At 34.3% G+C, this 13048-nt stretch overlaps 2 protein-coding genes across 2 annotated transcripts; both read right to left on the bottom strand.

The window, feature by feature from the left end:
- Positions 1 to 932: 932 nt before the first annotated feature.
- Positions 933 to 2136, bottom strand: LOC120265251 (ferredoxin--NADP reductase, root isozyme, chloroplastic-like). The gene is made up of 4 exons (XM_039273132.1): positions 2126 to 2136; positions 1799 to 2009; positions 1550 to 1712; positions 933 to 1036 (listed from the first exon to the last, which is right to left on the bottom strand). Exons 1-4 carry the CDS (start codon positions 2134 to 2136, stop codon positions 933 to 935), a joined length of 489 nt encoding a protein of 162 aa, XP_039129066.1.
- A 1031-nt stretch (positions 2137 to 3167) lies between these two features.
- LOC120265250 lies at positions 3168 to 7179 on the bottom strand. The gene is made up of 3 exons (XM_039273130.1): positions 7012 to 7179; positions 3832 to 4195; positions 3168 to 3746 (listed from the first exon to the last, which is right to left on the bottom strand). Exons 2-3 carry the CDS (start codon positions 4192 to 4194, stop codon positions 3168 to 3170), a joined length of 942 nt encoding a protein of 313 aa, XP_039129064.1. The 5' UTR covers position 4195; positions 7012 to 7179.
- Positions 7180 to 13048: the final 5869 nt, after the last annotated feature.

Raw genomic sequence — 13048 nt, 5'->3', positions numbered from 1 at the left:
TTCATCAAACACTTACCAATATACTGAGCATTTCATCAAACAGTGGTGTTTTTCGCTTCAGTTCTCAAATCCAAACCTCAACAAATTTCATCACCATTCTCGTAGATGCGGTCAGCCACAGAGTTATTCAGGCCGTCTCATACCTGCAAAATTTTAATTAATAATTAATAATTACAAATGATTGATTGCTTGTTTATCCCAAGTACTAACTTGAAGTGGTTAGGATTGCTCTTCAAGATATTAGTGAATTCCCCGTTGTAAATAAGGCTGTTATAATTGTCAGCTTCATTGATCAACCAAGCTGATCCTTTGAATTTATCTTTTCGTGAGGGTACTTCGTCTCTCGGATCCTCCTATTTCCTTGTCCTTGGCTTGGGGATCCTGGAGAAGCTAGCGTGAGATCGGCTTGCGGGGATGTGGCTGATCTTGTAGTAAAAAGTTTATTGCTGCGAATATCCGGTTTCGGCTAGGAATGATTGCATATTTAATGCCAATTGCTTGTCTGTGCATGCTCTTATCATTAAAATTGACCAAATGCTGTTATCTTGGTTCTCTACAGTTACTGAGGGTCCAAGAGAGAAGATGAAGAATTTCACTGTTGCCATCCGCCGGAGTCTGGATTTTTTTGGCCCGAGGATGGAGGAGTCAGGAGGCGATGTTCCTTCTGAGGAAGCTCAGACTCAGATCACGGGCTAGTTGTTGTTGTAGTTTTTGTTTCTGCCGCTTAGTTGTGGCTTGTGTTGTGGTGTCTTTTTGGGCTATCTTCACTCTGTGTTGTACCACTTCTTATGGTTGTTTTGTTGTTTCTTGTTTTGTTCCCCTCTGTCGGTAGGTGTGCCGGTAGTTGGGGCATGTTGTTATGTTTCCTCATTCTGTTTTTTAATTGAAGTGGTTTATCCACCTTTTCAAAAAAAAAAAAAATCTACAAACAATCACTGGATATTACTACGGAAAGGAGCAATACTAGTTGCCATTGTAACCATGATATGTATTGCTTCCAGATTCTCTGAGAATACCATTGTTTTCCCAAAAGGTCCTGCATTAAAAATATATGACAAAAACCAATTTTGTTACAGTTGAAAAAATGGTGAAATTTAATTATAGTGAGAAAAATTAATTATGTGAGAGAAAGACACATACAAATATATATATATATATATATATTGATAAAGCAATAAATTTACACCCCATTGATATCTCAACAAACTTCCTGTACCCAATGTTTCTATATAAGATCATACCGCCACCTTCATAATAGTTTACTATATATATAGTGTCCTTGTAGGAGTTACATGAAATGAATTAATTCTACTCATGAAAACTCAAATTAATTAATCGAGCTTGTTTTTTTGACTTAATCCAAACAATTAAACACATACAAACTGTATCTTATTTTTGAAACACATAATATATCTAAATATTTATGTCAACTCTAACAAAATTAAAATAAATTAATCCTAGCTGGTAATCAAACACAAAATTTAAGAGAGTTTATATATATATATATATATTTTCAAATCTATTATGTCAACTTCATCTCCTTCTTTACCGTTACAGAGGAAGTTACTGGCATCGTGCGGTGACAGTTCTGCACGACGAACACTCAAACTCAGTTTCTTGCCATCAGAAGAATCTCCATCTCTGCCTGATGCAATGGAGAAAGAGTGAATTATAACGCGAAACGGGGTATGCAATGAATCATCATCATCATCCTGCAAGATAATATATAATTAATTAGTAGAGAAAAGCATAAAATTAAATCACAAACATTATAATTAATGCACTAAAACAAGCTCACCGGATGTAAAATTATTCCAAGATATTGGCCTTCCACAAAATGAAATTGGCCTCCGTGATCAAGTATAATATGGCAAATCTCTCCTAGCCCACCTTTGGGGCCAACAAGAGTGTCCACGGAAACAACTTTTGTACTGTAAGGCTTGCCAGCTTTGTGGATGATCGATGGTGCTTCTTTAGCAACCTCATTTTTTAAAGACTTGATTTCAGCCCTGCAATCAATCATATCACAACCAAAGCCTTAGCTTGACCAAATAACCAAGCATGTATATACCATGAGTAACAGAGTAATACAAATTAAGGATATGCCAGTGAAATGGATATATACTTGAGAGCCATTTCGGAGTTTTAACTACAAAAGCGTAGCTGGGCTTTGCCACGTATTTCCGAACGGAGCCTGATTCGTGATTGTAGATTCTCAGATTCGTAAATATGAGAGTTGAAATTCAAACAGTCACGATCAGATTCGAACCTTGGATTATAGAATTCCTGCTTCTGTAATGCACGCTTTTATAAATCCTGGACTGAAAAACTTGCTGTCTAATGATTTTCAAGATGTGGAAACCCTCGTAAGATTACCCCATAGTTATTTATTAGGTATGTTATAAATTTATTATTTTCTTTATTATCTTATTTTATTTATTATCTATTTATATGCTAAATAAATAAATAAAATAAATTTATTTTTATTATTTATAATGTGCTTAATATAGTTATTTTATTATTATTATAATTTTTTGTTATCATAATTTAGATGGTTTTATTTATTATTTATTTATTTATTTATTTTGTCTTTCACTTACAAAGCAAATGTGTCACTAGGGTGACTCCGAATGTATTAGCATATATAAATACCACTATTACAAAACAATTTTTATTATTCCTTAGCCAAAACATAATCATCCATTGACCAAAACCAAGCCAAACAAATGCAACACATCATTAAACATTTTAAGCACATTTGTTGAAAAGAAAAAAGAAACATGGCTGCCATTTACAAATCATTCTTCACCACACATCACAATATTCTATGATCATGACCAAATATAATTTGATACAAACCAATATAAGTTTAGATACATCCAATGTTTGGATTTGGTAAAGGCTGAACATAAGTAAATTAAAAATACTAAAATCACAACCTCGCTACAAAGAGACACAGATCCATAAAGGTTTCATTGATCGCAACTGGAGATAACCAAAAAACAATTATTAATTTATTTTTCTCATGTAAGCTAACATCAATTCATAAACAAGGATCATGCCATCAATGATGTAATCTCTACAACTAATGGAAGCCTAAATATGTCAAATAACATCAATAAGATTGATAACTACCGTATCAAAGAATTTCTTACCATTCCCACACCTCAAAGGTCACGACCGATGGTGGAAAAGAATTTACTTGCCCACACTTGACGAAATTCCTCACACATTCCAAAGAAGGTTCGAGCTTGTACATCATCGGCCATCAAATACTCATATGCCATGAGAGCTTGTTCAATGGAATACCCATACTGTTTCAAATTCATACATTCATCTTGAAGATCTCGTGCAAAACTCACAGATCGGCTGGATTTAACAGATGCAAACCCATCTCTAATAGTACTGGCCAAATTGTTGACTGAATCATCACTAATGTGTGCTTTGCGCTTGCCTTTTTGTTTCTTCTTTTGTGTTGGACTAGTTGCTGACATAGGTTTAGAAGTATTGGGTTGACTGAATGGTGAGGCATTACTATAACCATTTGTCTCTCCAAAGGACATATCATCAAGGCGTTGTGCATGAGGAGATACGTCTTGATCTGAGTTGTAATCCATTTGTGTGCCAATACGACTTCCAGACATCATGGAATATTGGCCACTAGCTTGATCATTTCCACATATTGTCTCGATGAGGTCGTAGTCCTCAATAGGCTTGTTTAAATATGGCTCGTCCTGGCTGTGGATCTACATTTCAACAAAACAAAAAACGATTAATTGAAAGTTAATCGTTACACATGAATCAAATCACAGTGTTCTGAATAGGAAATACCTTGATATATTCTATATACTCTGCCTCACCCATCACAATCATTTTCAAGTTATCATCCCAACCCATGCCACTCATCTCTTTCAACTTTTTTATCTTTGCCCATCTTCTCCGTATTGTCCTAAGATGATTGCTTACATTAGCCTCTGTGACTATCACCCCAAAAGTATCTTTCATGGCTCGAATAGCACCATGAATCGCTTGTGGCTTAAAGCTTTTATCTACTTTTAAGCCTTGCTCAACTTGACTTGCCATAAATCTTATAAAGAAACGACTTTCAGTTGATGTCCATCTCTTGTTACCCGATGACCTTGATGTGGTCTTTAATGCTCCTCGGTTGCCTTCAATATCATTATATCTCTCCATTCTACATTAATAGATTAGTACGTAGATAATTAATCCAAGATATAAATTACAAGATATTAGAAGGAAAATATACTGATAATAACAAAACCTGTACCAATAGATTACATGCTAACATTAAATACTATTGTCAAATAGAAGTACAAAGTTGTACAAAGTAAAAAAGCAATACATAACATAGATGCACACGATAATTAGCCCACATAACAAAGTTATACAAAGTAAAAAAAAAACATATAACAAAGTTGTCAAACAAAAGTACAAAGTTGTACAAAGTAAAATCTACTTGTTCGCCCACATTTCATTTGCAATTTGATCACGACGAGTGGCCCACTCTTGCGCTTCTTCTCTTTGTTCCCTAAGAGTGTTTTGTGACAATCGTTGAGTTACCCAATCTTCCTCAGTAGGTATAAAGTCATCCTCACCACCACTAAGGATATAATTATGTAAGGTGCAACATGCCAATACAAGCTCTACTTGTGTTTTCAATGGAAAAAAAGGCCTAGATGCAAGGACCTTAAAGCGGCCCTTCAAAGAACCAAACGCTCACTCAATAGAGGTATGTGCAGATGAATGTCGCAAGTTAAAGAGTTCCTTAGGATTCATAGGAGTCCGGGAGCCGAACTCCTTTAGGTGATACCTAACTCCTCTGTAAGGAGGTATAAATCTAGGTCTTGTAGCATAACCGGCATCAACCAAGTAATATTTCCCTAATACAAGACATAAAATAACTTTAATAAGTGTCATTGTCATAAAAGTGGGTGTATAAAACAAATAAGGTGGATACCTTCTGGTAGTTTTAGCCCATTAGGTCGTTCTAGTGCATCACAAAGAACTAAGGAATCATGCGCTGATCCTTCTTAACCAGCAAGAACAAAAGTAAAACGTAGGTCAAAATCTACAGCTGCAAGTATTTTCTGTGTGGGGTAAGGTTTTCTTCCTCGAAATGCAGCTACTTCGGATGCGGGGACATAAGCATGTATATGTGTCCCATCTAGGGCCCCGACACAGTCCTATTGTTCAATGTTTTAGATTAGAATTAATCATTAATAAATACAATTATTTCAAATCTTATACAATATTACCTTGAAATAAGGATATAGTGTGCGTCTTGCTATTATGTATGTTGGAGTTTGACTACTTGGTGGTCGTATATACTCATGTTGTAATACACCGATATCAAATAACACGTGATTGAAGTATCTGCTAACTGTCTCACCAGATTTTAGAAAATTATGTGCAATAACTCGATTGCGTTGATTGTGGCCTATGGTGTGCAAGAACATTAACAATTGCTCCTCCACGCTCAAATGAATTGTATCTTTAAGAAGCCCTTTCCCACATAATATGTTGCATAAATTAAAAAAGGTAGATTTTCTCATGCGGACCATATTGATGCTAGTGGCATCGTCTCCATCAATCAACCTAGACAAATACTTTTCCCTTATTTCGAACCTTTCACGCCATGGTTCTCTACAAATTCTACGTCTCTTGTTGTGTATCATTAATAACACAGTATATGCCACAGCTAAAATTGTTACTTGAAGGAGGTATAGTTCATCATCTTCATCGAAATGATCCATCTAATACAAAATGATAGGAGATTAATTAGCTTTCAACATATAAATCGGACATAAGACATTATGTTGACTAGAACTACACCTTATCAGATAATCATCAAGGGAAAAGAAATACAGAATGTAACAATAGTTTGCTAGAATAAGTAATCCTACATGAATACTTCATGCATCTAATCAAAAAAATATTGTTGGAGATGCTTCCACAATCACATTATATGGAACACATAATATATTAATAATTGATAGAAAACAGGAAAACATAAAAGAAATGATGAAAATTAATTTAAAAAAAAAACATGACAAAAAAACATAGTCAAGATGTGAAATAATATATAATTGAAAAGGATGGGATATCAGGATTGCAAAACAATCTTTAGCATGAGATATAGCATGGTGTTGGGATTAAACTAAATAATCAGTGAATAGACAAAGCTAATTAATTAACAAAGTTTAGTGTTGGAATTAAACTAAATAATCAGTGAATAGACAAAGCTAATTAATTAAGAAAGCTTCTAAACAAAGTTATGCTAATCATCAATATATATTTATATATATTGAAAGAAAGAATTTGATGTATTAATAACTTGTGAAACTCATAGGAAAAAAAAAACACTTGTTCATCATTAAAAAGCACTATGTCAACCTATCAAAACAAACTTTATTGGCTATTTATTAATTGGCACTCTTAAAACTTGGAGCATTTATATTATATTATATGTGTCTACGAACAAGAAGTGGGACTTAGGAAACTTGGTAAAACATCAATGCAAGGGTGTATTATCAACACCAAACTTAAGCTAGGCATGGTTGATTAATTCCCACAGGAGAAAGAGAAAACATGATGCCATACAAAGGTTTAGATTATGAAGAAAATGAAATCAAATAGAACACTTCAAAGAAAGAAAGAATTTGATGTATTAATAACTTGAGAAACTCATAGGAAAAAAACACTTGTTCATCATTAAAAAGCACTATTCCAACCTATCAAAACAAACTTTATTGTCTATTTATTAATTGGCACACTTAAAACTTGGAGCATTTATATTATATTATATGTGTCTACGAACAAGAAGTGGGACTTGGGAAACTTGGTAAAACATCAATGCAAGGGTGTATTGTCAACACCAAACTTAAGCTAGGCATGATTGATTAATTCCCACAGAAGAAAGAGAAAACATAATGCCATGCAAAGGTTTAGATTATGAAGAAAATGAAATGATGTATAAAACCCTTAACATACATGAGAAAAGAGACTTGGATCTCTTGAATGGCTGGATCTGTCGGATGGCACGAGATGAGATCCGGATTTGTCTGATGGCAATAGATCCAACTCAGATCTAACGAAAGCCGGACCTGTCGGATTGCAAGAAATGAGAAGAAGAAGAATTTTTTGGCAGCTGAACAAGATGGTGAGGGATGAAAGGAAGGGAAAGTGGTGAGGATGAGATCCTTTCACCCTATCAGATGACTTGTGAAGCCTCCACGTGATTGCCCATGTGCAAGATTCCAAAGTGTTGGAGTTGGTTATACATCCATTTTGGAAGACAAATGAAATCCCTCATATGTGGGATTTGGAAAGTGAATCACTTTTGAAATCCAAGCAAACAAGCAAAGGATTTGAGAATTTCAGGGATTTACAAATCCAATGTCATTGGAATCCAGGCAAACAAACAGAGCCTTAGTGGTTGTTTGTTTTACAAGATTTGCAAATACTTGGATTCTGAAATCCTTGGATTTTAGAAATCCCCTGTTTGTTTCAAAGGATTTCAGAAATCCTTGTATTTCCAAATCCCAAAAATGAGGGATTTTGGAATTCGGTCAAAATGGCCGAATTCCAAAATCCATGAGTTTTGAATCCCTCACATGAGACTCATGTGAGCGATTCACGGGATTTGTAAGGTCTCCTCCATCCACGCTTCTCCTCCATCCCTTTCTTCTCATCGCTGGCTATTCTCATCTCCGAGACCTTTTCTCCTCCAATCTTTGGCATCGTTGGCCAAGCAACAACGGCGACACCTTCTTTTGATTGTTCATCTTCTTTTCCTCCATCTTCTTCTCCATTTTTTGTGGGTTGGTGTTTAGTTTTTTTTAAATTTTTTATTTGGGTTTTTGGTGATCTTAATTTTAGGTTTTGGGTGATATTTACTTTTCGGGAAGTTGACGAAGACTGCGGTGCCTGTTCCGGCCAAGAAGCAAAAGTGAGAAATCTAACATTCTTCTTGCTCGTCTACTTCTCATCTTCGTTTTTCTCTTATTTTTTTACTGTTTTTTATTTTTAAATTTTTTTTGGATATTTTCAACAGCAACGATAGGTATCGTCCTCTTGTTTTACTTGATCTGAGATTTTCTTCGTTTATGTTTACTTTATTTGTCTTTATTTAGGAGTTTGTTGGTGCATTTATGAATCTTTAGAGTTGTTTCATCTCGTTAATCTGAGAAATTTTGTGATTCCGTGGTTTGGTTTAGTATGGGGTGTGGGATCGAAAATACGCGCCCTGGCATCGTATCAGTTACGAAACACCAGGCAATATATCAAGTCACAAATGTTATTTTATTTTATTTATTTTTATCTTTGTAGGCTCTTCCATTCCTAATAGAGGCAAGCCTCCATTATTAATTACCCCAGACTGAGATCTTAGGAACCTCCGATTAAGGGCTCAAGTACAAGTAAAAGGCGAGAAAATGTGCGAATTATAAATTTTGATATTTATTATATATATATGGACTACAAAATATAACTTATATATATATATATATATATATATATATATATATATATATATATATATATATATATATATATATATATATATATATATATATATATATATATATATATATATATATCTTTATATTAGTGTTCTTTGCCTATGCCTTGCATGCCCTACGTTGCATGCCTCGTTGTTGCCTTAAAATATAGAACATATTATTGCCTTGAAATTTGTATATTTATTTTAGATATTGCCGCTGCCTCGAGATAATCTTCCATGCCATTGCTTTAGGATGAGTTCACTGCATTGGATTGATACATCAATTCTAGATAACTCCCATCTTCACTTGGATTGATATAAGCTTTGAAGTTGCAAAGCATGTGCAACAATATAACATTAAATGTAGTCCAGTCCATGCATCCTCAAATGATCATCTTAATATATCATTTCTCAAAAATATAATATATATATATATATATATATATTAATCCATACCCATCCCATGGGTATCCTTTGAATGGTGGAACCCGCCTTTAGATTCTTCTCTTTAGTTCACGTATGCATGCATGCACACAATGATATGCTTCTCCTTTCATTTTCATTCATGATAGCATCATCATCATCATCATCATTTTTAGCATCAGGATCATCATTGATAGCATCATCATCATCATGGTTGGCACACAATAACATGCTTCTCATTATGCTTCTCATCATTTTCATTCATGATAGCATCATCATCATCCTGATTATATCATCATGTTTAGCATCAAGGAGATAGGATTGGATGGCTAGAATTTCATCATCAAGCAGAAATAGTCTAAGTTCGAGGCAATATATAAGATGGACGGTTCTGATTTGATAATCAGGAGGTATAACTGGAGGGCTATGATTTCATCATCGAGAAGAAATATTTTAAGTTCGAGGCAATATATAAGATGGACGGTTCTGATTTGATAATCAGGCGGTATGACTGGAGGGCTATGATTTCATCATCAAGAAGAAATAGTTTAAGTTCGAGGCAATATAAAGATGGACGGTTCTGATTTGATAATCAGGCGGTATGACTGGAGGGCTATGATTTCATCATCAAGAAGAAATAGTTTAAGTTCGAGGCAACATGAGTGATTCAGATGTTTGTATAATTGGAAGGCTGTGATTTCATCATCAAGCAAGAATTGCTTAAGTTCGAGGCAATTTAAGATGAATGGTTCTGATTCGATCATCAGGAAATAAGATTGGATGGCAATGATTTCATCGTCAAGCATAAATAGTTTAAGTTCAAGGCAACATGAAAGATTCAGATTTGATCATGATTGGAAGGTTGTGATATCATCATCAAGCGAAAATAACTTAAGTTCGAGGCAATTTTAAGATGAATGGTTCTGATTCGATCATCAGGAAATAAGATTGGAGGGCCATGATTTCATCATCAAGCATAAATAGTTTAAGTTCAAGGCAACATGAAAGATTCAGATTTGATCATGATTGGAAGGTTGTGATATCATCATCAAGCGAAAATAACTTAAGTTCGAGGCAATTAGCTCACGTCCATTCCATGCAACTTACTTATTTATTCATTTATTATTAGTATTTAAGTCATATAGTTCACGTTGGTGACCATGGTTATTATTGATTCGTAAGGGATCAACTACATTGAAATGTTTTGGAATAAAAGGTTATGATATCATCTCAAGAACTCGGCATCCTCATTCTTCTCCTCGTATTGTAATTGCCCATGTGTCTTTCAGATTCTCATGTTGTAAGCAACCAGCTCCTTCAGTCTTCTCATCTTCGTCTGAAGATGCTTCACCTGACGTTGTCTTTGGAGGCCCCTTTCTCCTCCTCTTGCACTTCTTGGCTTTTTCTTTTTCAGCAAGTACAACATCCCTGCTAACAATATGGGAATTCCAAAAATTCCATCAACTTCACAGAGAGTTCTTCCTTCTTTGTAGTGCCTTTCACAGTGCATACACCAAGTAGCTCATAGAAATCCAGCAACCTATCTTTGTTGCACTTATCAAGCTTTTCCTTCACCATAGTCTTCTGTTTTTTTTTTCTTCATCACTTGTCCAAACAAAACCTCCTCTTCAAATAATGTGCATTAGCTTTCCTCCCCAAAGAGTATGGTATGCAGCGCTTGAAGATTTTTATGAACTTTTCTTTTCGATAATTTGAAAACACGTTTGGGATGTTCCTCAGCTTAGTTCCAGGACCCTGTTCAATGAGCGGGATCTTGCTTGGCGTGACTCATCTCGGTGACAACGCAGCATACCTCCTGACAGCCTTCCTTTCCCTCGCAGGTCTCTCCACCAACGGCGTGTCCAACGATCTCCTCTGCTTCTTTTCCGCGCTCTCCTCCTCCGCCTCCTTTGGCTTCGTCTCGGAAGTCTCTGTCTTCGGCTTTCTCCTTCTTCGGACAGGACTCTTCACCGGGCTGATCTCTTCCTTCTGGACTTCCTCCAGCGAAGATCTATGGCCGAGGTCCTTCTTCTCGTCTTCCTCTACGTTCTTCTTCCTATTTGCTTATTGATTCCTCTGTTCTTTTTTTTTTTTTGGTTTCGGCTTCGGCAGGGGAGTAGCAACAACACCAAGCAATGACCACAAACCCAGCGACGGCGTACAGCAACAGCAGGCGACGGCAGGCAGCAACGACAGCGACAGCAGGCGACGACTTTCTTTTCTCTTTATATATGTATATATATGAATATAAGTTTGAAGAGAAAAAAAAACCTTCTTCTTCGCTCCTCTCCTTCGATCTTCGCCCTTCTACTTGTTCTTTCCCTTCCTTTCAATCTTCGAACCACTCTTCCTTTTAAAAACCATGGACGTGGGCCGTTATGAAGATCGTGAGGTTGTGCAGTTGTGAGACGCGTGGGCGACCATTCCTCTCACGTTCTCATGCACCCCACGTCTCCCTCTCTCTTAAATATATATATATATATATATATATATATAATATTATATATATTTTTGTTATATTATATACATATATATAATATTTATTCTATTTTATTTATTTTATTATTTTATTTTATCGTTTTAGTTATTTTATTTATATTTTATATTATTAATTTATTACCCTTATTACATATATTATCTTCAATATCTGATTTCAGTTTTGTATATAATATATATTTATAAGATATGTATTTTATTTATTTATTATTATTATTATTTTTAAGATATATATATATATATATATATATATATATATATATATATATATATATTATTATTATTATTATTATTACTTGATTTGATTAATTGATTTGTTGTTATATATATCTATATCTATATCTATATTATTTTATTTATTATATATATATTTTATTATTTTTATTATCATATGATAATTCGATTTGATTTGATTGATTGATTTTTTTTATTATCGAATTTTATTTTATTTTTAATTATATATATTTTTGCTTATTTTGTTTTAATTTATCTTATTATATATATATATATATATATATATATATATATATTACGATTTGATTTATTTTTAAACCAATTATTATTAATTTTTTATTTTTTATTTTTTTTATTTTAATTTATTATATTTGTTATATATATATATATATATTTAGGATTTGATTTATTTTTAAACTAATCATTATTTTTTTTTTAATTTTTTTATTTTAATCTATTATATTTGTTATATATATATATATATATATTTCTCCTTGTGATTTATATTCGCGGTTGATCTTGGTATTGTGGTTGCATCAAGATCGCTATACGCTGATCCGAAGATTTGAGAATTTTTAGATCGCCTCGAGATCTATATTCTTGGATGATCTTGAAATTTAGATTTGAGCTGATCTTAAGATTTGAGTATTTAGATTGCTTTGAGATCTGTGCTCTCGGCCGATCTTTATATTTGGATATTTTGTATATTTTGGATCACTTCGAGATCGGTGCTCTTGGCTGATCTTGGGATTTGGATTGCCTCTAGATGTGTGATCTGGGCTGATCTTTAGATTTGTGTATTTAGAATCACCTCGAGATGTGTGCTCTCGGCTGATCTTGAGACTTGAGTATTTTAGACTGATTTCAGATCTGTGCTCTCAGCTAGTCTTGAGATTTGGATATTTTGGATCACCTCGAGATCGGTGCGCTCGGCTGATCTTGAGATTTGAGTATTTTAGACCGTCTTGAGATCAGTGCTCTCGACGGGTCCTGAGATTTATGTTTTTTGAATATTTTGGATCGCCTCGAGATCGGTGCTCTCGGTTGATCCTAAGATTTGTGTATTTTGGATATTTTGGATCACCTCGAGATCGGTGATCTCGGCTGATCCTAAGATTTGAGTATTTTAGACTGCCTCGAGATCGATGCTCTGGGCTGGTCTTGAGACTTGTGTATTTTGGATATTTTAGATCGCCTCGAGATAGGTACTCTCGGCTGATCCTAAGATTTGAGTATTTTAGACCGTCTTGAGATCGGTGCTCTCGACTGGTCCTGAGATTTGTGTATTTTGAATATTTTGTTTAAATTAGGAGATTCGTTTAATTTATTTATTATCATTATTATTATTATTTTTTTATAAACATGGGGATCTCC

This window comes from Dioscorea cayenensis, chromosome 7, assembly GCF_009730915.1.
Source record: "Dioscorea cayenensis subsp. rotundata cultivar TDr96_F1 chromosome 7, TDr96_F1_v2_PseudoChromosome.rev07_lg8_w22 25.fasta, whole genome shotgun sequence".
Lineage (NCBI taxonomy): Eukaryota > Viridiplantae > Streptophyta > Magnoliopsida > Dioscoreales > Dioscoreaceae > Dioscorea > Dioscorea cayenensis.
This window is presented reverse-complemented; position numbering and strand designations above follow the sequence as displayed.

Coding starts and splice junctions, on each gene's coding strand:
- LOC120265251 (XM_039273132.1), bottom strand. Junction 1,713..1,798: donor TTGGAATAATTTTACATCCG/GTGAGCTTGTTT, acceptor ATTATCTTGCAG/GATGATGATGATGATTCATT. Junction 1,037..1,549: donor CAGTAACTTCCTCTGTAACG/GTAAAGAAGGAG, acceptor TTTTTAATGCAG/GACCTTTTGGGAAAACAATG.
- LOC120265250 (XM_039273130.1), bottom strand. CDS start 4,194: ATGGAGAGATATAATGATATTGAAGGCAACCGAGGAGCATTAAAGACC. Junction 3,747..3,831: donor AGTATATAGAATATATCAAG/GTATTTCCTATT, acceptor GTTGAAATGTAG/ATCCACAGCCAGGACGAGCC.